Source organism: Tachysurus fulvidraco, chromosome 23 (assembly GCF_022655615.1).
Source record: "Tachysurus fulvidraco isolate hzauxx_2018 chromosome 23, HZAU_PFXX_2.0, whole genome shotgun sequence".
Taxonomy (NCBI): domain Eukaryota; kingdom Metazoa; phylum Chordata; class Actinopteri; order Siluriformes; family Bagridae; genus Tachysurus; species Tachysurus fulvidraco.
In genome coordinates this window covers 16,407,011-16,434,996 of record NC_062540.1, presented here as the reverse complement: position 1 = coordinate 16,434,996, position 27,986 = coordinate 16,407,011, and the positions used below count along the sequence as shown (strand labels likewise).

Here is a 27,986-nt window from a genome sequence, read left to right as displayed (position 1 = left end):
TCCTTTCAATAGTTCAGTGGAAATCTGTGGAAACAGCCGCCCACCCGTGCATGGCCCCCTCCTCCTGCTTCTCCTCCTCCTCAGTGCAATGCGCTCCTTGAGCTCTCCACTCAACTCCGCACTGTAGTATATAGCGTCTCTTCTCTCCTATAATTCCCCGTTAATTGCTAATTATCGCCAAGACGTTTTAATGTCCCGAACGGAAAAGCGCTTCCTGCGATGGCCGTGTCCCATAAAGCTGCTCTGGGCCGAACGCTGATGCTGGCGCTCGCGCTCCTCTCACCTGCCTTCACGTAAGTGCTAAAGGATGCAACTCCCTGTTTTCATCTGGAAAGTTCCCTTTAACTTACGAGTGTGTGTGTTTCCGCGTGTGTTTCTTTATATTGGTGGAAACCAGATAGGGAATATCTGACAGTTTTGACCATGTGGGTATATTTGGTTGGTCTCCACAATTTTACAAGTATTGCATCTTTTATTTAAAAAGTAATCAAGCTTTTAGTGTAAGTCTAAGCTAAGTGTAAACTAGCTTTTATTATCTGCATTTTGCATTCATCTTTGTGTGAAATTCTTAATCCTTGCTTTACTCTTGTTTGATAGGAAGCCCAGATATTTACTTCCTACTTAACCTGCATGACATAAAGCTACATACAGCTTATGTATAAAGTGTGTACATTTTTTTAGTTTCACCAGTGTGATATCCAAAGTGAGTGCTGTTCGAGCCATCACACACACACACACACACACACACCACACACCCACACACACACACACACACACACACACACACACACACACACACACACACACACACACACACACACACACAAACACACAAACACACACACACACACACACACACACACACACACACACACACACACACACACACACACACACACACACATTCATACTAATCAAAACCAGTAATGCACATGCCAGGGAAAACTGCACTAAAATATCCTTTGTAATGCCATAGCCTTGACTCTATCTTGGGGGCTGGAGTGGGAGGAAGCACAAGTTAAAGGTCATTAATAATTGCTTTTGAATGGTTCCAATTTTGGGCAAAATTAATGTCAATGTGTAAAGAGCAAAGTCCATGTCCATGTAGAATTCCCATGTGTTGTGTAAAATCTAAAAGCATTTTTAGATTTCTATGTTTCTGTTTTTTAAGGTTAAAACTAAGCTGCCCATGATGGGCTCAAATGCATTGAAATGCGTCTGCTCAGACAGCCGTATTACCATGTAGATAATTACATTTATTTTGGGGATAGTAAATGTACGCTTTAATATAAATTTTAGAAGGCATATTTCTTTATTTCTATACATACTATGATTGAAATTTAGTCATCACAGGGATTGATGTGATGCTGTTAAAGTAATGCTGCAGAGCTTCAACAAGGATTAGCAGCATCACATTTTTTCCATTCACTGGACATCTGTAGAATTCTGTAGTCTTTTCAGCAGCTTGAAATAAATAAAAGTACCTTTTGTAGGTCATATAATCAGAGTGCTTTGTATTAAGTTTAAGTATATGAAAAGCATGTGGGTTCTTGAGCCTTTCCATCCATTAACCAGACAAAGCAGTAATCATTTCTGAAACAGAAAATATGGAGCTTTTCATCAGTGCCATACATCACAGTCAGAAATTATAGTGATCTCCCTCTGGAAGCGCTCCCATGTTGCTCTATTGGCGAGTGTGATTAATTACTTGCCCTCTTTCCCAGTGTGTTGTGCAACGACATCCTTGGCCTGAAGGTGGCAGGAGATCCAGTTTTGACCCCCAATGCAGTGTGTTTAAGACTGGCAGGCTTGAGTAAGCGCCAGATGAGGTTGTGCGTCCGGAACCCCGATGTGACGGCCTCTGCCTTACAGGGCATACAAGTGGCCATTCACGAATGCCAATACCAGCTCAAAAACCAACGCTGGAACTGCTCTACACTGGAGAACCATGGCAAGGTGCCACACCAAAGCACCATCCTCAACAGGGGTGAGTGTGGGGTCAGTACTACAAAACTGAATGGTCACTGGTTGAAGTTGGAGAATTTGTCACCTTCCAGGGCAGAAATGTTTGAGAAACCAGTTTTCTTTTTCTTGAAATTCAAGGTAGAGTGTTTCCTTCAGAACTTGCATAAACAGGGTCATTGTGTTGCTTATGTACAGTCCACAACTATCCTCTCTCTGTCTCAACAGGTTTCAGGGAGAGTGCCTTCTCCCTGGCTCTGCTAGCAGCTGGTGTGGCTCATTCTGTTGCTTCAGCCTGCAGTATGGGCAAGCTGCGTGGCTGTGGCTGTGATGCTAAGCGCCGAATAGACGACGACAAAATCCGCCTCAAGTTAACTCAGCTGCAGCTACAGACACTGCAGAGGAATGGGTTAAAGCATGCACCTGAGTTTAAAACAAACCACAGTAAGCTACCCTCTTACCTGCACTCCTCCCATCCCGGGACTGTCCTCAATCCAGAGGAACTCACAACACTGCAGGAGACCTGGGAGTGGGGAGGCTGTAGCCATGACCTTCGCTTTGGTGTCCGCTTTTCCAGGGACTGGTTGGACTCCAGAGGTTCATCTCGTGATATACATGCCCGAATGAAGATGCACAACAATCGAGTTGGCAGGCAGGTATGATGACAGTATGGAAACAAGCATACCAACTGGAAACAGTATAAACCTTTGTTTTAGTAGATTGTAATTTAAGCTTTCTGTCAAGGTAATTAAAATAATCAAAAGAAGGTGAACCTTTTAAAAAAAAGTGTTCTTTTCTCAGCTTCCTATTAGTTTCACTTCAGTAATAATTTAATAGTTACTGAATTGTGTACTTTAAGGTGAATAATTAAATAACAAGGATAACATCTAATAATAACATGATGTTTTTAACAGTTTTAAAAATCTATCATTAGATTTTAACTAATCAATCCATACATTCATGTTTGCAATTATCATTTTAATATGGAGTTTTAAAGTAGCCCACATTCACACATCAGGCATGTCAACATTTTAATTAGAGCAACTATAAATATTTATTTTGTATTTGTATTTGTATCAAGAAGCACTATAGTGTAACAATTGCCATATTCTTTTCGTAAGCAGCTTACTTTGAGGATAGAATTTCTTAATACTGATGCAGATATCACTCTTTTTTTAACAGATAGTGACAGACAACATGAAAAGGAAGTGCAAATGTCATGGCACCTCAGGAAGCTGCCAGTTCAAGACCTGCTGGTATGTGTCTCCTGAGTTCCGGCTGGTGGGTTCCCTGCTGCGACAAAAGTTCCAATCTGCCGTCTTCATCAACTCCCAGAACAAGAACAGTGGTGTGTTTAACCCACGTATAGCAGCAGGGGCAGCCGGGTCGGAGCATGGCAGGCCTCGGCGGCGCAGTCTCTCCAGGGAGTTGGTTTATTTTGAGAAATCCCCAGACTTTTGTGAACGTGATGCATCCGTGGACTCGCCTGGCACTCAGGGCCGTATCTGCAACAAGAGTAGTCCAGGGATGGACGCATGCGACTCGCTGTGCTGTGGCCGCGGACACAACATCCTGAGGCAGACGCGCAGTGAACGCTGCCACTGCCGCTTCCACTGGTGTTGCTACGTGCTGTGTGATGAGTGCAGGGTCACAGAGTGGGTCAACGTGTGCAAGTGAACGTCCCTCTCCCTTGACCTAATCATCGGCTGGAGACATTGGACAAGTGGGGGCGAAAGGCATAAACCTTCATCTCTCACACCAAGTGTGTGTTCAAGAGTATCAATTTAGCCACTTCTCCTTACAGCCCTCTCATCTGGGTTCCATTTGCTTTGTGTGGCTGTTGTTATTCTACAAATGCCAAGTCAACAGACTGAAGAGAGGAGTGACTCATGTCATTTGTCTTTGTTTCCCCTGTTTGGGCTCTTCAGCCATGAAAATGCCCCGAACACCATCTGTGTTCTTCACAATAACGAGGCACAACAGCAGGAATGCATTACTGCTGAAAAGGAAAGTCAATGCCACCATATACAGTTATGTGTATATTTGGAAATGTGTGCTTAATGAAATGATCTCGCCATGACAAATCTTTGCAAGTTGTGCTTATGTTCTCTTATATGACAAAACTGGTACCATAAGCCACACAGTTTCAGGGAGAACAGAAAATGTGCCTTTTTGCCCACTTGGTTAAATTTAATGTAAAACCAGAATGGTTGTGAAGTCAATAAAACCTGTACCAATGGTGGTTGTAGAAATGCTTCTCATAGGTTTGCCTTCAATCTGATTAGAAACAGCAATATTTAATCTCTATTGGGATCTGCTTTACTGTATTCGAGACCAAAATTCAAGATACTGCAATGAATAAAACATTGCATAAGGCCATGTGTAGAAAATTGCAGAAAGGATAATCATCTTCCAATGACACTGAGACATTTTTTTTTTACTTTTAACTTTTATATAAATTATGATTAGTGAGAATCATTATATGACATGAATTGTCCCTTTGTCCCCCTTCAGAAAATGGTTCTGTGTTCAAATTTACTTCAGAAAGCTATTGTTTTTGGCATAAGATTTCAGGCTGGAAGTTTTGTTCTTGTACAGTGTCTCCAGAACCAAGAATGTGTCTAGAGCACTGAGATGAATGATAAATTCGGGAATTAATCAGTATCTTGCAGAGCGTGGCTCAAAGCGGGCAGCCTGGTCTCCTTCGATGATGACGATTATAAGAGTGAACAAGATTGAAGAGGGGAACGACACCGGATCAGCTGTATGAACTTAACAGCTAGTTGACACTGCACCATGTGACTTTTAGTGATCTGTCACTAAAAAAAGACTGAAAGGAACACTGTGCTTTAACTCAACACAGACCCAGCTAATGTCAAAGAAGTACTGAGATGTTGGACAGTGCACGCTTTAAATGCTGTAAAAATGTGAATAAACTATATGTTATTTTATAACATTTATCACTTATATTGTGGTTTATGCCACTGCAGGTCTGGCAGATCAAAGTGGATTGTTAGACATGTCCATGACACTGTCAGGCTGACCTTGTGTGGTATTGAGCATCACAGTCAAGGAGACAGAATGGTGTAGAATGATAAAGTGCTGGATCTCTGGTTTGCATTTCTTCATTCCTGTATCATTTCACCCTGGAGCTGCTGCAAAAGGGAATTTCCTGTCGCTGTTTCTCTCATGTGTGAGACAGAGAGACTCAATAGCTGTAGACCCCTCCTCCCACCCTGGCAGCGTTGCGCAGCCACTTACACACACAAAGCAGCATACTGACAGCATCTAGAATAATGACAACCAGATACTCTGAAATCAAAAGGAGAGCAGGGAAAACACAGGGAACAGATCTGATACTGGGCTCGAATGTTGTTCAATTTGCCACCAGGGAAGATGTATGTAAGGGCAGATAGATACGCAGATAGGTAGATATATTGATATGTACATTCAAATTGCCTCTACAGTACATCAAAAGGGAGGGGCACGGCTGCAAAAACATCTGCTTCTGGGCTCGGTGTCCAGCCTATCCTTATGCTTTTTTGATGTGGGACAAGGATAAAGAGAGAAAGGCAGAGAAAAAAAACAAGGAGCCAGCTACCCAGAACATCAAAGCGATCGCCTCAACGTGCAAGTCCTCATTAGTTCTGCAAGCCTAACCAACCCAACTTGTGATTGTGTTTGCCGGGGTTCACTTTGGCAAACACTTCAGAGGAAAGGTTCCTTTAAATTATAACTCCCACCCCCACCGCAAGCCGTACGCACTGTAAGTCCCCTGCCATAACCCCCACAAACTCCCAGTGCCCAGAATCACCAAGCACTCCCCCACTCACCACTCCACCCCATAATCTGGTGTGCAGCTGCAAACATCTGCTCCGGGCTCTCTCTCCTCTCCGAAACCACCAAACTGATAAACACATCTATCACAGAGCCTCTGACAGACAGTGCAGCATGTGAAACGACACTGGAAAAGACACTCTTGATTACATCAGAGCAATGTTTATTCAGGCACTGATGATTCTCTTTAAGTAATGTGCCACTGTGTGATCGTGTATAGGCTATTAGTTTACAGTGGCCTACAAATACATATTATAAAACCTGGTTGAAATATAGTCAGTCATAAAATCCACCCCCCCCCCCCCAAAAAAAAAGGATATCTATATCTTTACTTCTTACTAATTTATTAAATATCATTAAATAATGATATCCTATATCAAAATCGATATATAATACATTGTAAATATATTTCAAAATATAATTTAAATATATGGTAAACATCCATCAGTATAATTACATGATTTATCATCAGGCTCTATAAAGGTTCTTAAAAAATCCTTAAAAAAGAGTCCACACAAAGAGGCTCTTTTGCTCTCCTTCTAATGACTGAACACACTTCAGCCTGCCAAGTCCTGTCATTATTTATTTATTCAGTTCAGTCTTGGCTGAATAATTAAACACAGTGGAAACGTCTGAGTCTATTTGCTTCACAGATGACCTACTGCATAGATTTTCTTCTATAATATCCAACACTTTCAACAGGCTAAATATACAACCTTTACAAAAAAAGTGCACAATGTTTATAACATTTTGCGTTTACTATTTTTTACCATTTAGAAACACATTGCCACATCGCGTTTCACGTCCTCTTAGATATTAAATGCGTCTTGGGCATCATCCTGTGCGTAAAATTAACAACACGGATGCAGAAGCATCACTCCAAAGGTACGATGCTTTGGTTGTCTCGCGAGATCATAAGACAACGAGCACTGTGTTGTGAATAAAACCCTGTTATCGCGAGACTTGCGCAAGGCTATTGGACTTGTCCGGCGTCGCTGTCCTTGGTGAGTAGCTCAAAGGATGCGTTTAATTAAACAAGACGGATATGAATTAAAACGCTGCCCATTAACATACTCACATGCTTTATAAATTAGGGTTATAAATAGCAGAAGAATGGAGACTGAGGGTCTGTTTGCACCTTACCGGTAGGCTGTTTAGGCCACTAGAGCTGTCATAGCACTATATGAGTAAAGGTTTTATAATGAATTATAATTTAATCTAAAATGTATTATCTACTGGATGTAAAAATGGAAACTTGTTAAAATATCATTCTTAATCGTTCTGAGTCTTAGAAATAAATAGTCCCAAAATGTATCATTCATTCCTTGGTATACATTTTGTACATGATTATTTTTTTAATGCTTATCTTTTACATAGAAACGTGGATATGGTGTATGTTTAAAATGCTTTAAGGCATATAATAAAAAAAGAGCTTTTTTGGGTTCTCTACATCAGTGGTTGTACACAAGTTGTGTCTGAGGATCCCAAAGGATCTGAGTGGAAACCATCACATTGTTTTGATTACTGAGTACTCGTAGAAATTCTTTTGAATGGTTTCTTGGATTGAAATGAGATTAAGCTGACTTTTTAAATAATCAACTTGTACTTAATAATCTCTAAGATTTATGACTCCAACAAATAGCCAAAATATTATTGTAGACATTTAAATAAAGGGCCTAACATTCTTAGTTGTATTATGCTTACAGGTTTTATGTTTCGAAGTTTTATGTTTCTGTGAAATTTGTTTTACATGAAAGTCATACCTGATTGCACTACTTGCAATTTTCCAGGTAATAAATACATACTAAATCTACAATCCCAGCAGCAAGGAAAGATACAGAAATAAAGTTCTTCTATTGGCTTAGTATAGACTCTATAATGTAGAGGCCAGTTTCTGTTCTTGTATTCCTTTTATCCACATGTATTATAATAAAATAAATTTAAAAAGTTTCATATAAACATCCACCATATTTTCCATTCTAGTAACACAGCTAGCCTATCTAGTTACTGTCTGTCCTGTTATACAAAAAGAAATTGAACTAAAATCACAGCAATTCCATTTTGTCAGCGTATAATTCAATGCAAGCAGATGGACTTCAGTGTTGTTTAGTTTAAAGAAATAGCCTCGGAGCTCAGGCTCATCGTGGTGACACTGTTATGAGTCATATGAGGCTCACATTTTGGGTCATTTCTTACTGTAAAGATTAAGACAGCGAGTAATAATGTTACACTAAATCATTCCAGATGAGCTCACTGCTCTTTTCTTGTACTTCTGTTGCTATGGTGATCAATAATGCTGCTCAAAAGGACCAAAACTTGAAATGATTTCTGGCCTTACATTATTGTTTTAGATATATTTATCCAGCCATATACTATCATCAGATATATGTGCAATAAAGCTGAAAAGTTATCATCATGCAGTGCTGCTTTTTTGGTGTGTATTTTTTTTTTTTAAAGGTCTGAAGCAGTCTTTAGGCATATAAACATCCTCTACACAAGGTTTTTGGTTTCCACAGTACTTTTGGTTGCTTTTGATCAGTTGTACACAGCCTGTACAGTGTGCCATCATGTTTTTTCCTCCTTTAGCAGGTTGTTAATGGCAGTAAATGGGGTCATCTGTGTCCTGCTTGCACTCATAGCTAACTTTGCCATTAAAGCTCCCTAACTGAAAACCAAGCTGTAGAGCTGACATCAGGAAAAATTGATGCCCAGTACACCACATTATAAAGTGTGGTCATCTCAGTTCAAGAAGTAAAAGGTCTAACCAGTATAACCTTCTGTATGTACTTTATTCTGTCTCACCATGTTTGTGTTATGTGCAGTAAAATGATTTTGCTTTTGATTTAAAATGAACAGTTTCTTTTGGTTTTGAGTTTGTAATTCCTGTATAATGAGAAACAACCTTTAGTTATATCACGACTGTTAAGCAGTTTGCATGGTTTCATGATTTGCTCATTATCACTATCCATATTACGGGGAAATGTATTGCTTGGAGCTCCCTGGTGTTAAGATCCACAGCAGTGTAAGACAATTACCCAGAAATGGTAATGAATTAGAATTAGCATGTTCATATAAACATAATAATAACTACTGTCAGAGCTGCTCTAATAGCAAATCAACAGTTTTGTTAAGTCATATTTAAGCATTCAACAGTGCTATGGATATAATGAATGAAAATTATGTAAATGTGAGAACTTTTGTGTTTTACTCATTCTTCCTAAACGCATTTATACCAATAAGACCGATTCTCTAGAAATTGGTGATGTATCTAAAAGAAAAATCTTCAATGAATATGCTTGTATTATATTTTCCATTAAAAAGCTTTCATTTGTCCGAAAGTTTTCATGCATCCTAAAACAGATCTTTGTAGGTCTCCCTGTAATAAGGACAATATCTGACGTCTTATTTTAGCAGGACTGTGGCTCTACAAATGAATCTTTGACATAAGCTCATGATTGCTATTTAGTAGCTCTTCATCTGATATCTTTTTTTCAAGTAAAGGCCAGCCAGCTGCCATGGGGAACATTTTTGGCAACCTCCTAAAGAGTCTCATAGGGAAAAAAGAGATGCGGATTTTGATGGTCGGCCTGGATGCAGCTGGAAAAACCACAATCCTGTACAAACTGAAGCTTGGAGAGATAGTCACAACGATTCCCACCATTGGTACATTTACTTCTCAGACAACAAAATCATGGTCAATATTCGTTACATGCAGTATATCTGATTAATGAATAAATCTTTCAAGAATGAGATTTTTTTTTTGTTGTTTTTTTTTTTGCTTTTCTTTTAAGCAGAGATCCTGTTTAACATTTTTCAGGGTTTAATGTGGAGACAGTGGAGTACAAGAACATCAGTTTTACAGTGTGGGATGTCGGTGGTCAGGACAAAATCAGGCCTTTGTGGCGACATTACTTTCAAAACACACAGGGTGAGTTAATTGTACCTGCGTATTTCACATCATCTCTACATCTTGTTCAATCCCAAGAATAAGAACCAAGAATAATCTATCCAACTTTATATCAAACATATTAAATAACCACTACTTGTGTGTAATAGAACAACAGTGTGCTTCGTTTTTCATTATAATTTAAATGCACATATGGCATGTAATGCGTGTGTATAACAATGTTAATAGAGCATGGAAGAGGGAATTACATGAATTACAGCACAGCTGAAAATGTAAAACACTGACACAACCAACAGCATTGTATTCCACTGGAACTCTTGTTATCCATTTTGGTGTGATGTATCATTGCAGTAAAAAAAATTATCTACAGGGTAATTTTAAAAGATTATTTGAAATAACATTGACAGTGTATAGAAACTTAGATTTTGTCATTTCATCTGCATTTTGACAGTTTGCTTCTCTGTATTGGGTCAGGCCTGATTTTCGTGGTGGACAGCAATGACCGAGAGAGGGTGAATGAAGCCAGAGAAGAGCTAATGCGGATGCTAGCTGAAGATGAACTGAGAGATGCGGTGCTGCTCGTGTTTGCCAACAAGCAGGCAAGAGACTTTCCCCCTCATCTGACAATGGCACTGTTTTAAGTCCCAGACAAAACATTTTTAGGGCTTTCAAAGTTTCCCTAGACATTATTTCATGTTGCTCACAGGATGGCACATATTCAAATTGCTTGTACATTAGGGATTTGTACTAAACACATGCAATACAGATACAAATAGGAACAAGTGGGAGGTTGTTCTTTTATACGGATGTGAGCTAATCATTGCATGACAAAGAAACGGCACAATCCTGCTCAATGTATTTACAACATTTATTTCTTCGTTTTTAGTAATTGTTGGTCAGGGTCACACTGATTTAGATTAGGCTAATATTTATTCTATTTTATATTTTGGGAAATATTGCAGGCAGGATAAAAAAAAAGATTAACTGCAAGTAGGATTCAAAATGAAACCAGCCATGAACTAAAGCGATGTCAGTGAGGTTGAAGAATTGTCAGAACCAGAATTCAGTCACCATGCTGACAGTGCTGGTATTTATTTATTTGTTTTTGTTTGTTTGTTTGTTTATAATTCCTATTCCTAATGATTTTAAGGTTCAGATTTAGAAAAATCAACGACAAAAAAAAAATCTATATCCAATTTATGCTTTATGCCACATTCACTTTGGGTATAAATCCAAATACAGATAGAGATATTTGGAGCACAAGACACTTACAGATGTTGATATGCTATAGCACTATGTGAGCATTATATCACTATGTGATCAAAATGATATGAAATGGTTCTAAAGTGCTATTCATATTAGCTATATTAGTACTCATTTTCAGTATCCTTGATTTTCACTTTATCCATATTTCTCTAAACAATTCCACCATATTCATATGTATCAGTTCTCCTCATCCATTTTAGTTCAAATATCAACTGTAGTTTAAATATCTTCTATCCCCTGACATTTGAGAGCTTTACTTCTGTCTAACCCACCTTTCTCTGGTATGTAGGACCTGCCAAACGCCATGAATGCAGCAGAGATCACCGACAAACTGGGCCTTCACTCACTTCGCCACCGCAACTGGTACATCCAGGCCACTTGTGCCACCAGCGGTGACGGTCTGTACGAAGGCCTTGACTGGTTGGCCAACCAGCTCAAGAACAAAAAGTAAGGCAAATCTGTGGACAACTGAGCTGCAGGTCTTCAGGGAGCACCAGTGGGTTTCTTTTATTGTGTTTACAAGATGATTCTGAAGAGAGCAGGCTGGCTCAGTGTCTAGCTGTGTAGCCTGTACTTTTCACACTTTGTAAAAATGTCACTTTAAACCACTTACTCCCATTCTGATGATATATAATGATAGAAAATAAGTAGCACATCTCCATATCATGTTTTTCTGTTTTGTTAGTGGCAAGAAAGCTGGTTGAAGGTGTGAAATTAAGTGATTCAGTAATCAATAATAAGAGATGCTGAATTTTGTTATTAATGTGGTATAAAGTCTGTAGTGTTAAATGCAGGTCATTTAAACTATTATTATGTGCTGCCCAAATGGCTCAAAGGTCTTAGATATAGGAAATAAAATGAAGTGAACATTCTTTCAGAGACAGATCCAGGAGTGCTAGACATCTATCTATTTTATATGTTTTTGCTAGAGTAATGCGATTGAGGTTTTACAGTAACGTTCTGTGTTTTATTAGCATTTAGATCTGTGGAGAATCCGGTATTGCATTTTGACCGCTTGCATATATCGCCCTGTTTTGTGTGGGCCTCTGCGAGTTTGTGCACAGATAGAAGACATTATCACTATCCATGTTTTCTTTTGTTTTGTCGTTTGTTTGATTTTTGCATGCAGACATTGACTTAGAATTATACGGTGGCTGCACATTTCTTGACTTATCAGTTATATCTCTTCTCTAGCATGGTTGTGTGTGGTCTGCTTTTTTTTTTACTATATCTGTTGCATGTGTTTATTAGATGCTGTGCATTAGACAAGAGTAGCTCTCTGTAGCTCCATCAGTGGTCTAGCTGTTATTTGTTTGTTAGAGTGATTAGAAGCCACTGTATATTTATTTCTCATCATATATTGGTGAATGAGAACAAGGAGTTGTAATATTTGAAAAGATATTTATTGTGTGCTTCTGATCAAACCATGTTTTTTTTAATGCATTGTCCATCATTTCTGTAGCGATGCTGAGATTTAAACGGTTCAATCAAACGTTTCACTGAACAATGCAGTGTTATAAAACAGCATCCCACAATGCCTCAACTTGTCTCTCTCCTCAACTGTTCATTTGCTTACTGAACTGCCCACAAAATCATGCGCTTCTGAACTGTTACGTACTTCTGCCCTACGTACAGTCTTTACACAACAGTGAGCAGCTGAAACACTATTTATTTGTACCAATTGTGCAAATCAGTTTGGAACCACTTAGTAATTAACATTGTAAAGATGATTAACTGGCATTAATACGATGTATCTACCTGTGTGAATATGCCCAATATATTATCGAACAAAACTGTCCAATAAACTCTCTGTGACAAAAAGGAAACATTTGTTTATTCTGGAGAAAGATTTGCATGAAATGACAGCAAAAAATTGGATTACTGCATTTTTAAAATCTTTTAAATACCTTTAGAAACTGGGGTGTACGATACATTTTTATATACTGTCCATGAAAAAACATACAAAGGCCTGATTCCAGTGATATGTCAGATATGTTCTTTGATTTTGTTCATCAGTTTTATATCAGCGTATTGCTCAGCCGTATGTTTTAGTGTTACTGTATTTATTATTCATCATGATATTCATTGCATTCGGTTTGTGGGCTGTGGAGCAGATTACAATGTCATTTCATTCTTATGGTTTAGTATTTAATTATAAAATGTGCCTCTTTATCATAATAACATTGTGTGACACCACAGAAAGCTATAAATCTTTTCTTAATGGATGCTGCCATGGATACAGAAGGAGTAGCTATATACCTGCACTTCTCAGCTCTTTTTAAACATTTTTTAACTACTCTCTCTGCCAACATTAATCACTAACTTGGAAAATTCTAGCAGTGGGAATTGTGAAAATCCTCTCACCAAGGTGCCCAGTGTCTCGCCTTCTCTGTTTTTTTCTGGCTTATCCCACACACACATACACCTCCCTGCTTGCCCTCACAGATTGTCTCCAGGGGTGTGACAGCAGTATGTGGGTCAGGGCAGCTCACTCCGGGCTGCCAGCCCCCAATGCCCCCTGCAGGCGGTGCACAATAGCGGCACCGCTGCGGGTGCCATTGCTGGGATTCTCTTTCGTAACCGGGGCGCTCTCGGCCAGGGCACAGACACACTGGCAGCAGTGCAGCAATCAATTCATCAATGCATGATGGGAGCACGGGGTGCTCAAGCTCAGCCAGCCCACCCCCATAGCCAGACCCTGGCCACCAGCGCTGAGCCTGTGATACAGCCCTGGAGTGGTGTATTAGTGCATGGAAATGCAGATCATTTAGAGGGCAAGAGGGGCCAGCATGGAGCTGATTGCTCTAATAGTACTGCAATATTCCACTTTAACGATCGTTGAGGGTTAAAGAAGCAGGATGAATTAGCAGGCATAGGGGTAAATGAGTTGGGAAGCACAAACTAAACTGATTCATTTGACAGCTGAGTTGACAATATTTCAAAGGTGGTACAATGAATATTTTGTCAACAAGCTCAATTTAATGCTGATGTAAAATATGTAACATGAAAATAAAAAAACATTAAATATTAACTGTCAAAAGTTTTTTTTTCCCCCACTGTGCTTTGATTAATCTGAATCGGTTAAAACATTTGCCTTATGAACAACAATGACAGATAAAAAAAAATCATTTGATCTTTCAGCTGAATTAAGATTTGACTTATTTTGGAAAATGTTTTATTTTAATTTAATGTCGCATCGACGTTTAGTGTGCACAAAAATAAAAACTTAAAAGAGATTACTGAATTTGCTCGGAGCGCTAACAATAAAGGAAATACTAAGCATTGGTTAAACTGAAAAATAAAAGTAAATAAAAATTGCATTAGATACTGTGTTTTATGCAAAAAAAAATAAATGCATAGAAATAGAACTGTGTAGTGCTAAGAATTCTGTTATTAGGATGCATGCGATATTTGGTGTTTTGAAGTGGAAGAGAATTTAAAAGAACTTTTGGTGAAGCTCCAGCTAGTGAACATCAACAGTTAAAAAGCTACTATTAGTGCTAAAATACCACACAAAAGTTTAACCACAGTGAACTGCACTTAAGATCTATTAATACATATCGTGTGTTTATAGCATATAATATAACGTTAGGTCTTCAACGTGCTAAAGTTAGTATTGTAAAAAGTGTTCATATGATATACTGCCATACTGATCTTTACTTTCAGGTCATGGGTTCTCAGTGAGCTGCTATATTACTTCTTAGTGACAGTACTACAGTGCTAATACCGCCACCTTGTGGACAGATTGGCACACGACATGCCTTAAAGACATTTTAGAGAAATTCTTGTCACATTATAAACAAGTTAGTTGCTTATTGTAGAATAGACTTTGAGTTCTTGCTTGTATGTTTTAACAGCCAAAGAAGAATCTTGAACAAGAACAAGTGCAGTAGATACACTTCTCCTAAGGACTACAGGCCTTCAATTCATAATTTACTTAACGTTATTATAATGCATTTTTAAATCATTGAAAAAAAACGACTGGAGAAAGTATATTTGTATTGTATAAAGTTTACATTTAAAAACAATCACGGATAACATTAAAAAAAAGTAGGCCCGACATTTTTTTTTAAACTTAAGGAAGAAACTTTTAGATACTTTGCGTCAACGAATATAGATAATATAACGGATTTGATTTTAAAGAATTACATAAAACATGTGATTTTTGATTCTACAGCGTATTTAAACAATACATTTGAATGCAAACATTATAAAAATTTAAAAAAGCTGTGCATTTAAATGCTGATTTTTTGCCTAATAGTTAACCATAAGACTTCTCGTTACATTTATAAGCTGGTTTAATGTAAAAGATTAGAAACCTTATGTAAAAAATGTGTATGTATAGTACAAAAGAAAGCTGTATTATTAATGCCTGGTGGAGGAAACTTGGGCCCGTTAATCCGACATGAAGCTAAACCGATATTGTTCCTTCTACTACAGACAGCGGTCGCTGCACGGACACTGTTGACATGGATGACTCTCTACCGCCAATGTTTATGTACTAAATCGGATAGAATTGTTGTTTATTCACTTCGTGTGCAACATTTTGGTGCGGTTTTGCTTCGAATATTCATAAACCTCCATTTCTAAGTAGCCAAAAAAAATCCAAATATTACGAATGTAACGCGTGGTAATATTTATAAACTAGGCCTTGCGGCGCCTCGGTTTTTCCCACGGAATTCAATCCGGAATGAAGCTCCTGGGCCTCGGACAGCAGTGACACTCCACACCCGGTAAGACCCGACAGAGACTACGCCTTCTGCGCGCTTTGTCTCTTGACGCTTACTGTTACTTGGTTCCATCCTAGATAAACCAAAAGCATATAGTCTGACTTTCAGTAGTTTTTAGTTTAAAAGTTACACAGCTAAACTTTAACGTGAGACATTAAACTTAGCTAGCGCGGCTAATTAGTAGCTTAGCATACGTCTCTGTGCGTAATATTAGCCTGCTAGCTAAACTAGCTAGCTATGTCAGTTTGTTCGCCTTCGTATTTAGCTAACTAGAAAAAATAACTGTTAACTATCAAACTGCACTTTTGACCCCAATGTAGTTATAACGTCCAGATTTATGTGAATACATGTGTTTTTATATACATGTATCGTGTAGCTAGCATGTACTGCTACCGATTAGCCACAATGCTAATTGTTTGCTAGCACGGTTCCCAGTATTTATTGTTTACAGTTATGGCTCCAGCTAACGTTAGCTACTTGGATCTGTTTGTGGATCACATAAACGAGTATCTGTTTCAAATATAAATGCATATAAACTTACTGCACTACAGCTCTGTTTTAGTCGAACGTGTTCTTGCAGATTTTAATCGTTTTATTGATGTTTACCGTCTCACTCGAGGTCCTGTTCTAATTGACTTATTAATGAACACTTAGCTCGCTGCTAGCTTGAGCATCAGAAGTTCCAGCTTTTTTTTTTTTTATAACTTATTCTTATATTAAAATGGAAATACGAAAACTACAAACACTTCCAAGGCGCAAAAGGATTTATAATAAGTTATTAACGTGTCCGATGTAATCAGAGGCTTCTGTGTGATTCAGTGAGTTTTGTAAAAGGAAAAGCAGACAAACAGCTGATCAGCTCAGTGTTTAGGTTCCTTCTGCAGACTGTTTGTGGGTGTAAATTATTTAATTGCATGCAGTACAGCTTGAGGGAGAACTGTGCTACATGATCTTTTATGATGTTTCGTTACTTTCTCAACAGGTGCTAAATAGTGGTGTGTACCAGATTCTGAGAACTGTGAAGGAAACCCAGCTTTGTTATCCGCCTTCATTTGTCTAACACATTGCAGTGTGTCTGACTCAGTAGAGAACGACAGAGTGAAGTGGAACTGGATCCACTGAAGTTCCACCTCTGAAAACATCATATTTAAGGCCTCTAGTGCTGAAATAGTCTGTCCACATTTTCATCATGGCCTCCGTTCCAGTTTATTGTTTGTGTCGGCTTCCTTACGATGTCACACGCTTCATGATTGAGTGTGATGTTTGTCAGGACTGGTTTCATGGAAGGTAGGTGACATCTTGTATTTAACATTTTAATCTTTACCGGACATGTTAATCTGTATTAAACGTGTCTCACAGAAGTATTATTTTGGCTTTAGCTGTGTTGGAGTGGAAGAAGACAAAGCAGCAGACATTGACCTGTACCACTGCCCTAACTGTCAAGTGACACATGGACCCTCTGTCAGTAAGTATTAAATAGCTGGATTCCCCTGCAGATTTTCTTTGTATAATTCGTAATCTATTTCCATTTCCCCCCGCACACTAATTCATCCCTGCTCCAATTTCTCTTCTATCAATAATATATTTATTGGTTTTATTGCATTCTACCGTTTCTCTTCCAGTGCGTAAGCGGCGTGGGGGTTCTAAGCAGACAGAAGGTTCGGGAAGCAGGAGGGAATCAGGGCGACCTGTGAAGACCGGGAGTGCTCAGTTTGTTCGTGAGTTGCGCAGTCGCACTTTTCCCAGGTAATTTGTCTTTGTTACCTCTTAGCATCAGTCCTGAGAAGTCAAATCAGGGATGTGCAAAAGTACACAGTTTCAAAATAAATAACATGTATTTAGTTTATGTATAATTTTGCTGGCTTAAAGCCTCCACATCTGTTTGACTAATTAGAGGAAAAGTCTTGCATTTCATCTCTATGAATTTCTGGGTTTAAAATTTAGAATTACCGATATTGTAGTGTTAAAATATTAACGTTTACCAGCCTGAGGATTTTTAGAATTTTCTCCACAGAACAAGATAACTCGATGATGCTAATATATTAAATAAATAAATATCGTATTTTAATAAACAGAGTAATGGATCACCACTGCTCTCATCACAGAATAATGAGAAATAACGACAGAAATTGGTGATCGGTTTGAATGCATTTGACTACAAGTTTACATGTGGTTAAAATCATATCATGAGGCAATCCAGATAAAGGAAATTCGGTGTTATATATGCTGTTTTATTTTGGGTGTTTTAGTGCTGATGAGGTCCTTCTGAAGCCGACAGGGGCCCAGCTCACGGTGGACTTTCTGGAGGAGCGCTCCTTCAGTGTTCCAGTGCTAGTCTTGAGGCGGGATGGGTTAGGGATGAGCCTGCCTCCTCCATCATTCTCTGTTTCCGATGTTGAGCACTTCATTGGTAATTAGCCTTAAGCAGTCCAGTGCTAATACCTCATGTCAGATAAGCTATATGGCCATTTTATGAAATGTTGCTTTATGTGCATTGTTCTGTTATAGGAAGCGATAAAGAAATTGATGTGATTGACGTGATGCGACAGGCAGACCTGAAGATGAAACTTGGGGATTTTGCCGAGTACTATAATAGCCCCAACCGCGACAGAGTGCTCAATGTGATAAGCCTGGAGTTTTCAGACACCAGGTATGGAGATTCCCTTTATATTTCATCAAATTTATGATATTTAGTATTATAAATATTTACCACTTCACTGGGAAGTCCCCACGGCTTGGCAACAAATTCCTATATAGTTCTCTGTGTTTGCATGTGTCTATCGAATGTAGAAGTTCTCTACAGTTTATTGGTAGGTACAAATTGTGAAAATGCCACTCAAAATTCAGGCAAAATACATTTGATCTAAAGAGGTCTCTCAATTGATGTTAACATGCTTTATTTCTCTAACAGCAGAACTTGTCAGCACAAGACATTCATTTGTTTTAATGGATATATACATGCCCAAAACCAAATTGTTAAATCTTAGTAAATTTTAAATGTTAAGCTAGACTTGAAAACAGCAGTTTTCAAGGAATGGTATATTTGTGTGTCCCAGATTGTCTAACCTTGTCGAGACCCCAAAGATTGTGAGAAAACTATCATGGGTCGAAAATCTCTGGCCTGAAGAGTCTGTGTTTGAGAGGCCAAATGTGCAGAAATACTGTCTGATGGGGGTGAAGGACAGCTACACTGACTTCCACATTGATTTTGGAGGAACTTCAGTGTGGTACCATGTACTACGGGTGAGGCAGATTCATTTGTTTCTGGTAAAGGAGATGGATTTTCAAACTTTAAACCATGTTGTGTGTCCATAAAAATAGATTTAACATGATTTAGAAAGTTGCTGTGTTTTTTTTTTAATTATTCAGGGTGAGAAGATTTTCTATCTGATCCGTCCAACTCCTGCTAACCTGGCACTGTTTGAGCGCTGGAGCTCCTCTTCAAATCAGAACGAGCTCTTCTTTGGGGACCAAGTGGACATGTGCTACAAGTGCTCACTCAAGCAAGGAAACACACTGTTTATTCCAACCGGTATAAAATATCCTCTTGTTGTATAATTTTCTGTGATTTATTAAATTAATCAAAACTTATTAGTCTTCATTTTGCCTGTTTCTCCGTAGTGAATGTTGGCTTGTAGTATAGAGCTGTGAACATTTTAAAATTAATGCAGTTGTTCAATTCTAGTAGGCCCTAAGCTTTATATTAACAGGGAAATAGTGTTTGCATTTTATTCAACACATTAAATAGAAATAATTGTCTGATGTTCCCCGTGCCTCGGGGGTTTCCTCTGTGTACTCCGGTTTCCTCCCCCGGTCCAAAGACATGCATGGTAGGTTGATTGGCATCTCTGGAAAATTGTCCGTAGTGTGTGATTGCGTGAGTGAATGAGAGTGTGTGTGTGCCCTGCGATGGGTTGGCACTCCGTCCAGGGTGTGTCCTGCCTTGATGCCCGATGACGCCTGAGATAGGCACAGGCTCCCCGTGACCCGAGGTAGTTCGGATAAGCGGTAGAAAATGAGTGAGAGTGAGAATTGTCTGATGTAATATGGCACTGTCCTGACAGTGTTAAGTAAAAGAGGTGTTTATATATACATATACGTATAACTGCATATAGAGGTTTTGATATGTGTCTTTTGGTGTTTTGTCTTCCATCAGGATGGATCCATGCAGTTCTTACTCCAGTTGACTGCCTGGCATTTGGTGGAAATTTTCTTCACAGCCTCAACATCGACATGCAGCTTCGGTAAGGTGTTAAACTAACTTGTTCAGATATTTAGTTGGGTATACTTCTGTTAATAGCACGAATAACATATGCAATCCACGTCTTTCTCAGAGCATATGAAATAGAGAAGAGACTCAGCACAGCAGACTTGTTTAAGTTTCCTAACTTTGAAACTGTGTGCTGGTATGTTGGCAAGCACATCCTTGACACTTTTAGAGGTAAGACATTTGTTAAGGATTTGTTTATCTTTTGAGAAAATATTAAAATTAGTGCCTTTCCTTATTAGTTATATTGCAACAAAAAATGAAAAGAATCAAACTAAAGATGATCATCAAATGTAACTTTAAGAACGTTTGTACTGTAGTCATTTGAGCAAGCGAGATCATTGAAGCTGAATCAGTTCCAGTTGTTCTTACATTGTTATTTAGGCCTGAGGGAAAATCGACGGCATCCTGCTTCTTACCTGGTCAATGGAGCCAAGGCTCTCAATAATGCCTTCCGAAGTTGGACTCGCAAAGAGGTGATCTGTCACAGTCACAAATGTATTTATTTAGCAGAGTGCTCGTGGCAGCACTGAGTAACTGCCATTGTGGCATAGTTCCACAAATTGACAGTGTCCCAAAACTCAGGTAAAGTTATCAACTTAATACTGACTGATTTCAACCTCCAAAAAAAAAAAACATTAATTGTTATGGCATTAGTGTTATCATTTTTAAATGATCAACAATTTTTTATAAAAAACACAGAATTAACAGCAGTGTTTGTTTTCTCTTCAAGTCATTGACAGAGCATGAAGACGAGATTCCAGAAACCATCAATACCCAACAGCTGGTGAAGGATCTGGCTAAAGAGATACGACTTGTAGAGGTAAGGATCTCTCTATGTTTAGATAATGTGGTTTTTCCCCTATATTAAGTATGTATTATTATAAATATGTTTCTCTTGACAGGACATCTTTCAGCAGAATATAAACAGAAGCGGGGCTTCATTCGGTGGCCCACAGGCCCTTCCTCCTGCTCACCCAAAACCTCCATTAACCACTCCTCTCAACCCTGGCAGACCTCCAGGTAAAAAAAGGGGCCCTAAACCCAAGGAAGCACCCAGTGGTGGGGGCATAGGACCTCCAGGGGTCAAGAAAAAAGGCCAGAAAGCGAAGGAACCGAAGATGGAGGCAGGAGAGCTGGATTTGCTGGAGATTCATACTAAACACACCCTGAAGAAATTTCAACCCGGAAATAAGTCCAGAAATAAGAGCAAGGTAGAATCCAAATCATCCATCAAGACTTTTTTTTTTGAAAGGTTTTGAATAGGGCATCTTAAGATGTCCTATAGGTTGTCAGTTTTTCAGTGTTTGTTTCTTTCCAAAAGATGGACATGCCAGGAGGCTGTGTAGCAGACTTTGAAGGGAAAATAAATAAGAGCAAGCTTAAACTTGTTCTCACCAATGGCAAGATCCAAGGGTATGACTGGACTCTTATCAACAACTGTTAGATCTCTTTTGCACTGCTATAGTAATGTTTTCTTTTATTCTATAACTCTAATTTCTTGGTCTATTAGGAAAAAGGGGGGCTGCTCTGGCAGCACTAATGGAGCAGGGCGCACTGCTCAGTTCCAGCCACTAACAAGCAGCTCAGCACTTTCATCAGACTTTGATTCTGAAGACGAGCTTCAAATAGATGAAAGTCCTCCTCCTCGCCGCAGGCCAATTGTACCCAGCAAAAAGAAACTGGCTGGTAGGTTAATGTTTTTTGTTTCTTCTTTATAATGAACAATTCTTTCTGTATTTCTAACACATGCCTTATATAAAATTATAAGCCAATATTTCCTTGCAGTAGGTCTTCCCAGGAAACTACCACGAGCAAAACCATGCTCAGACCCACACCGCATCAGAGAGCCTGGGGAGGTGGATTTTGATATCGAGGTAAACCTGAGCTCAGTCCTATAGTAAAAGGTTTACCGTATTTTCCGCACTATAAGGCACACCTAAGAGTCTTAAATTTTCCAAAGAGTTCGAAAAATCTGTAAAAATGTTGTTGTGCGACTTTGGTAAGTGCTCCGCTCGATTGACTGTCGGACCGTTACACTATGTACGCCGGCAGCAATAAACCAATCAGAGAATTTTAAGCGTACAGTACGTACGCTTACCTCCGCCACGCCTCCGGTAGGTATTCCCAAAAATGGCACCAGTGAAGAGACATGCTTACGAGGCACAATTAAAAAAACTACAGGCTATCAGTTACGCGGTTATAAATGGGAATAGAGCAGCTGCGAAAGAATTCAACATCAATAGTAGAATAAAGTTCAACTAAACTCACTGTTTTGCTTTCGTTACCTTTTTTGTAGACCGTATGTTTTAGCATGCGCCTTGTAATACGGTGCACCTTATGTGTGGGTTAAGCACAGAAATAGACCCCGTAATTGAGACTGTGCCTTAAAATTCGGGTGCGCTTTATAGCGCGGAAAATACGGTATATAAGATAAGATGCATATATTGCCTGGAGTAAAGGTTTTTATGTGTCTCTCAGGAGGATTACACCACAGATGAAGAGATGCTCACTGTGCAGGGATTAAAGGCAGGAGCAGGGGGAATCTTGGACTTGCTTAAGGCTAGCAAACAGGTAGCTGGCTTGGACCATGCTGTCAGGTACAGTATATATCTCATTTTTGGCCATGAATTTTGAAATTCACACGAATACCTATTTTCATTTTGAAAAATGATATCTAAAAATTCCTACAGAATTTCTTATTATTCTAAGGAACTTTAGTTGGTAACCGTAGTACTAGACAATATCTAACAATGCTTAGAACCTTTTATTGTTATGTAAAATAAAGTTGTTGGTTGTAGATTACATTTCCCTGTCTCAGAAGGCTTGTGTGACTGTTAACTGTATCTCATTATAATCATCATGTTTTCCCATTGCTATATCATCTGTAAATTTCAATAGTTTTAAACAATAAACCACCAATAATTTACCAAATTATGAATAAAAATAAATTTAGAACAGTTTGGTCTAAAGGAATCATTTGTGTAAGCATTGACTGAGGATCCTGAAGAGAAAAATGTTGAGAACAATTAGAACAAAATGCAACTGATTAACAAAGGTCATTGTTTGTTTTTTCTTTCTTTTTTCGTGATTTGTAGTGAGGAAGCTCCAGCCTCTCCCAGTACCCGTGATGCCATCCAGGGCATGCTATCCATGGCCAATCCCCCTTCTTCATCTTCGTCTTCATCCTCTTCTTCTTCCTCCCCCTCGTCGTCTCCTTTGTCTTCGTCTGGACGGCGTGAAAGGTTGGGGACAATAAAGGAAAAAGCCAGGAGGGCTATCTGGGTTGGTGGTGCCGAGAAGAAGAGTGAGAAGAAGAACATCATCCAGAGGCCAGGCAAGCGGCCCATCAAACGGCCTGCCAGGCACCTCAGTGACGACGACAGTCCTGATGAGCAGGAGACGCTGGGAACCTGTTTTAAAGACTCTGATTATGGTGGGTATAGACCCTAAAAACCCACTCTCAGCTGTATATATTTAATGTTATCTTTTGCTTGGATTCTGTAAACACTGCAAAAATACAATACATCTGCTTTGTACTAGTAATAATACCAGTGTGAAGTCTGGGCTTGTGAAATGGGGTTTTTTACCTTTTGTCTTGTGTACTTTAGTGCGCACATTTAGAACAGCTTTTCTAATTGGTTTGAATTGTTTCCTTTGACTTTCGTTTCTGTAAATGCTTTTGAATTCGTTTTCTTTCTTTAGTGTACCCTTCATTAGAGTCAGATGAGGAAGAACACACACTCAAGTCCAAAATGAAGAGAAAGAGAAACTGGGATGATACACCATGGAGTCCTAAAGGTACTAGACCGCAGAAATTGTATGTTAATAATTATATTCTGATTCTCTCAGAGCTATACAAGATAACAGACAATTGACAGGATTTTTGTTACCGCTTCCTTGACATCAGCTCGCGTGACTCCTACGCTACCCAAGCAGGAGCGGCCGGTCAGGGAGGGAGCCCGAGTCGCATCTGTCGAGACTGGGCTTGCTGCTGCTGCTGCCAAGCTGGCACAACAGGTGAGCACGTAGCAGCCAAGCAGGTACTGGATTTGCAAATAAAGTGCCGCATGCTGATTTTCTTTCTTTGATATTAGGAGCAACAGAAGACTACAACAAAGAGAAAATACACAAAAAAGAAGATTCCTCAAGAGAAAGGGCATTCGGTCGCATCCCATCTCCAAATACAGCCAGACTCGATGTCACCACCTCTGCCACCTGAGCCCCTGGTGGAGTGCATCACAGAGGAGAGAAGAGGAGAGACGTACTCAGCCAGCCTGCTGGACCATGAATACACAGCAGGCCCGGGCCCATTTGGCCCAGGTGGACCCAGAGGGAGTGCTGCTATGGCTCCAGGGGTTTTCCTCACCACAAGACGACCCTCTCTCTCTCCACAGAACAGCAGCAGCTATTCCCCCTCTGCACCCTCACCTGCTGGCATGGCAAGTCCTGGGTCTGCTGGAATAGGACAAGGTAAATGCAAGAGGCAGTGAGCTGTTCAGCACTATTTCATATCATTGCACTATTGTAGTGTGGATTAGCGTTTTAAATTTGAAGCATTTTTGTATTTTATTTAATCCGATGCAAGGACAAACATTTGTTAATGTTCTAAGCTGGATAACATTGTTCAGATTTTGGGCATGTCTTTATAACTCATACCTCATTGGCCAGACCTACCAGTCTGTAATATTAATAATGATCCAAAAAGCAACAGCACAAAACATGCATGTAGTCACTTAATGTTTTAGTAGTAATTCAGTGTTTAGGACTTTGGACTACTGATTTGTAACATTCAGAGTGATCTGAGTGATGTAAGGCTGACACTAAAAGGACCTTGAGAAGTCATTCTGGATAAGGACATCTGCTAGATGCAGTAAATGTAATCAGGGCTCGTTTTAAAGCCCTATTAGAAGAAAGCGCCTGTAATTCAAATTGGTGAAAAATGCAAATAATCATTTTCTGTCCTTACAGGGAAACGCCCAAAGAAAGGACTTGCCACAGCTAAACAGAGACTGGGAAAGATTTTGAAAATACACCGCAATGGCAAACTTCTTCTGTAGAGATCGATGGGAAAGGTGAGATGTGGTGGTGATCTCAGGAGAGGATGGAGGGTGAAGGGACAAGCATGGAGGAAAAGTGAAAAGAAAAAAAAATGCTGAAGGATAATATTGTTGGTGAACAAAGAACAGACCTTTTTTTAATGTTATAATTGTGACCTGTTTCATGTAAAATATTCTTTTCAACATTTGTAAGCTCAATACCTCTTTAGCGTTTTGCATTTTTATTACTCTTTTATTTAACACATTAGCCTTTGTTTGTCAACATTTAATGAGTTATTACAAATATTCATTCTGAAAGAAAAGTAGAAGCTCCTCAGCACTTCAGGGGTTAATGCGTAGTCTTTTTTGCTGTAATATGGATTACTTTTGGGATACATAATTGCTATGTAAAATGATTGAATCGGTTCCAGTTAGGCCCCTGCACTTGCAGTTTATTGTGCAAGGTTCCATTTTACAGTGAACTGTACAGCTGAGCTAAATGAATGTATATGAGCTGAGCTATGTGAGTCAAAGTACAGTGATTTTAAAAGGAAGTGCTGCATTTTCCATGTAATGAGTCAAGTAAAGTGATCTCATAAAGCAGGATTAACTACTATTTTTACACGTGATACAACTAACCATTCCAAAATTTCTCAGTTCAGTCATTCACTACCACACTGGATCTGTACTGTAGTTAGAAATATAAAGAACCCTACAGTAGTAATGAATCCTAAAACTACATTTGGGCTGTGGATTAGTGTAACTTTTTATCTGCAAAAGCCAGTAAGACTGCAGCTTTTTAATTCCAGCCAAATAAGTGACACATTAATAGTCATTTGAAGTCTACAATTGATTAAATAAGTACAATTGACTATTTGCAGATAAGATTTGAGCAGGACCTCTAACATTTTCTGTTAAAATTGTAAAGCAAAGAAACCAGTAGAACTGAATTCCATTCTGATCTGCCCGTGAAGGGCAATATTTAAAAATACAATAAAATAAAAGAGAAAATAAATAACTCCTGTATATTTCTGTGTTTGCCTTGAGCAAAGATGTTTGTTGTTAATATGCTGTGGAGACTAACCGACAGATACAATCGTTCTGGGATAACTTTAAAACCACAAGCAGAAGTATCAAAGAGTTTATCACTTACCAGTGGTCTTTTGTTTTTACTGTATATTATCCTTCTGTTTTGGCCTCATTCATGAACACGTGTTATCATTGGACATTTTAGTGGGGTTTGTTAGTAAAGCTCAATAATGACTAGACTCGTACAAAAGCCTTCGCAAATCCTTTCTTGTGGATTATAAACATTAGTCTAAGTTTATTTTGTTACGCTTGTTTAAATTTTTTCCCCCCCATTGTTGGTGTACGATACATCATCGGACAGTAACATGCATTTTTAGCTTTTTGTTTACAGTTCCGGGTTCAAAATCTGTTGTCTTTTGCTAAAGTAGACAGGATGGTAATTGAGGGATAAGTGATCTTGTCATGTTTTGACATCTTGATTATCCAAACAAAATATTTCACTGTGAATGTTTTTCTCCAGCACGAGAATCCTTCACGGAGGTGTCGGTGCACATAACGTGTATAGATAAAGTGATAGTAGTATTAAATTGTGTCACTTGGTAGCAACTTATTTACCATGATTTTATAATGAACAGGAAGTCATTCTACCTTCAGCACATTGTATGCTTTAGTTCAAGTACTTCTTTCTCACTGCTTGCTTCCTTGGATTGTTTTAACATAGTCATGTAATGCGTTTCTACTGATCATGTATGACAGCTTTGTAAATATATCTATTTTTTAGTCACCCAGCACAGACTGTAGGATGTCTTGATGATGATGTCTTGTTCTTAGTTTCACTTGTTTGCATTCATGTATTTAAGTGTAGTGTCTACTGGCTGATTTCAACAGGAGTGTGATACATTCTAGTAAAATGGTAATGCATCTAAATACTGAATTAGGCTAGGTGTGATGAAGGCTTGAGGCTTAGTGTACATAATCCATGTAATTTTGTTATAGTTACAATGAAAGGTTTGTTGCATTTAAATCTTTCTTAACATATCTTGTATAAAGATACCTAAATGTCTTGAGGGGGGGTTAGGGTGTGAGATAGTTTAACTGCATCTGTTTAGCCATTTTTTTTATTTGTATAGGGTAAATATATTATTAGTTTTGGTTTGTTTTATGACATTGGAAGGTGATAATGAAGTTAATGTATTCATAATTTTGCCAGTTTGTTTTCATTTCCCGTTCTCTCCATTACAAATATAAACTCCTAAGGCTGTAATTTTTTTTTTATATATTCAGCCTAGATGATTTAAATAGAAATGATTCTTACTTAAATCTGAGAATGAGTAATTATCGATAATTGGCGAATATGGCTATAAAATAATACATAAAGGATAAAGGCCTTGAATTGAATTACAATATTAGATGTAAAAATTGTAAGTGATGAATGTTTAATGAATCAAAGTTATTATTCAAAAGGACTGAACTTAAAGGAATGAAAAGAAAATGGGTGAGCAGCCCAGTGAATCTGAGAAATATGCTTTGTTGCATTTGTTTCCTGTTTTATTTTAATGTAAATTCTATTTTCCATTTGTATTTTAGTTTATTGCTTTCTTTATAATCTGTGTCACCTTTCCCCATTTTCTTTCTGTGTCTGTCTTGAGGAAAAAACACTGTTTCTCTCAGGGTTCATTTTCTATTTCTAACATTACTTGGAATACATAAAAAAAAACTGTTAAAACAAAAACAGTGTCAGATACGCAGTCACCACTTTAAAGCAGACTCAAGAATCCACTGCACATTATTGCTAATTAGACACATTGACCTTGTCCTTGCCAGCTGTTGTATATTATGATCTGGTTTTTTTTGGAAGGCTGATTTTTTTCCAAATGAGCTCAATTAAAGAATATTTTTTAAAGTTCTATGCTTCTGCTTGCCGATTCTTCACGTTTGCCCGTTTGTTA

General features: G+C 38.6%; 3 protein-coding genes and 1 long non-coding RNA gene across 6 annotated transcripts; 3 read left to right on the top strand and 1 right to left on the bottom strand.

Annotated features, from left to right (window-relative positions):
• The first annotated feature begins 35 nt into the window (after positions 1-35).
• wnt10b (wingless-type MMTV integration site family, member 10b) lies at positions 36-4,918 on the top strand. Its single transcript, XM_027170424.2, has 4 exons — positions 36-293; positions 1,725-1,987; positions 2,191-2,618; positions 3,145-4,918. Exons 1-4 carry the CDS (start codon positions 220-222, stop codon positions 3,637-3,639), a joined length of 1,260 nt encoding a protein of 419 aa, XP_027026225.1. The 5' UTR covers positions 36-219; the 3' UTR covers positions 3,640-4,918.
• Positions 4,919-6,650: 1,732 nt separating this feature from the next.
• arf3a (ADP-ribosylation factor 3a) lies at positions 6,651-13,967 on the top strand. 2 transcript variants are annotated; one of them, XM_027170425.2, is made up of 5 exons: positions 6,651-6,803; positions 9,296-9,462; positions 9,617-9,727; positions 10,181-10,305; positions 11,262-13,967. In XM_027170425.2, the coding sequence occupies exons 2-5, from the start codon at positions 9,315-9,317 to the stop codon at positions 11,421-11,423; spliced, it is 546 nt and encodes a 181-aa protein (XP_027026226.1). In that variant the 5' UTR covers positions 6,651-6,803; positions 9,296-9,314; the 3' UTR covers positions 11,424-13,967. The 2 variants fall into 2 exon arrangements, with proteins under 2 accessions (XP_027026226.1, XP_027026227.1); XM_027170426.2 differs by having other exon boundaries at positions 6,663-6,803; positions 9,301-9,462.
• Positions 13,968-15,202: 1,235 nt separating this feature from the next.
• phf8 (PHD finger protein 8) lies at positions 15,203-27,944 on the top strand. 2 transcript variants are annotated; one of them, XM_047806988.1, is made up of 22 exons: positions 15,203-15,705; positions 16,685-16,989; positions 17,082-17,167; positions 17,325-17,448; positions 17,952-18,112; positions 18,211-18,352; positions 18,759-18,945; positions 19,072-19,234; positions 19,859-19,946; positions 20,037-20,143; positions 20,354-20,445; positions 20,703-20,792; positions 20,875-21,183; positions 21,294-21,385; positions 21,483-21,658; positions 21,761-21,846; positions 22,451-22,569; positions 23,068-23,405; positions 23,675-23,770; positions 23,880-23,989; positions 24,067-24,442; positions 24,941-27,944. In XM_047806988.1, exons 2-22 carry the CDS (start codon positions 16,892-16,894, stop codon positions 25,027-25,029), a joined length of 3,129 nt encoding a protein of 1,042 aa, XP_047662944.1. In that variant the 5' UTR covers positions 15,203-15,705; positions 16,685-16,891; the 3' UTR covers positions 25,030-27,944. The 2 variants fall into 2 exon arrangements, with proteins under 2 accessions (XP_047662944.1, XP_047662943.1); XM_047806987.1 differs by having other exon boundaries at positions 15,208-15,705; positions 21,758-21,846.
• LOC125140030 lies at positions 15,596-16,381 on the bottom strand. The gene is made up of 2 exons (XR_007139236.1): positions 16,244-16,381; positions 15,596-15,775 (listed from the first exon to the last, which is right to left on the bottom strand). It is a non-coding gene; the product is annotated as an uncharacterized LOC125140030 (long non-coding RNA).
• Positions 27,945-27,986: the final 42 nt, after the last annotated feature.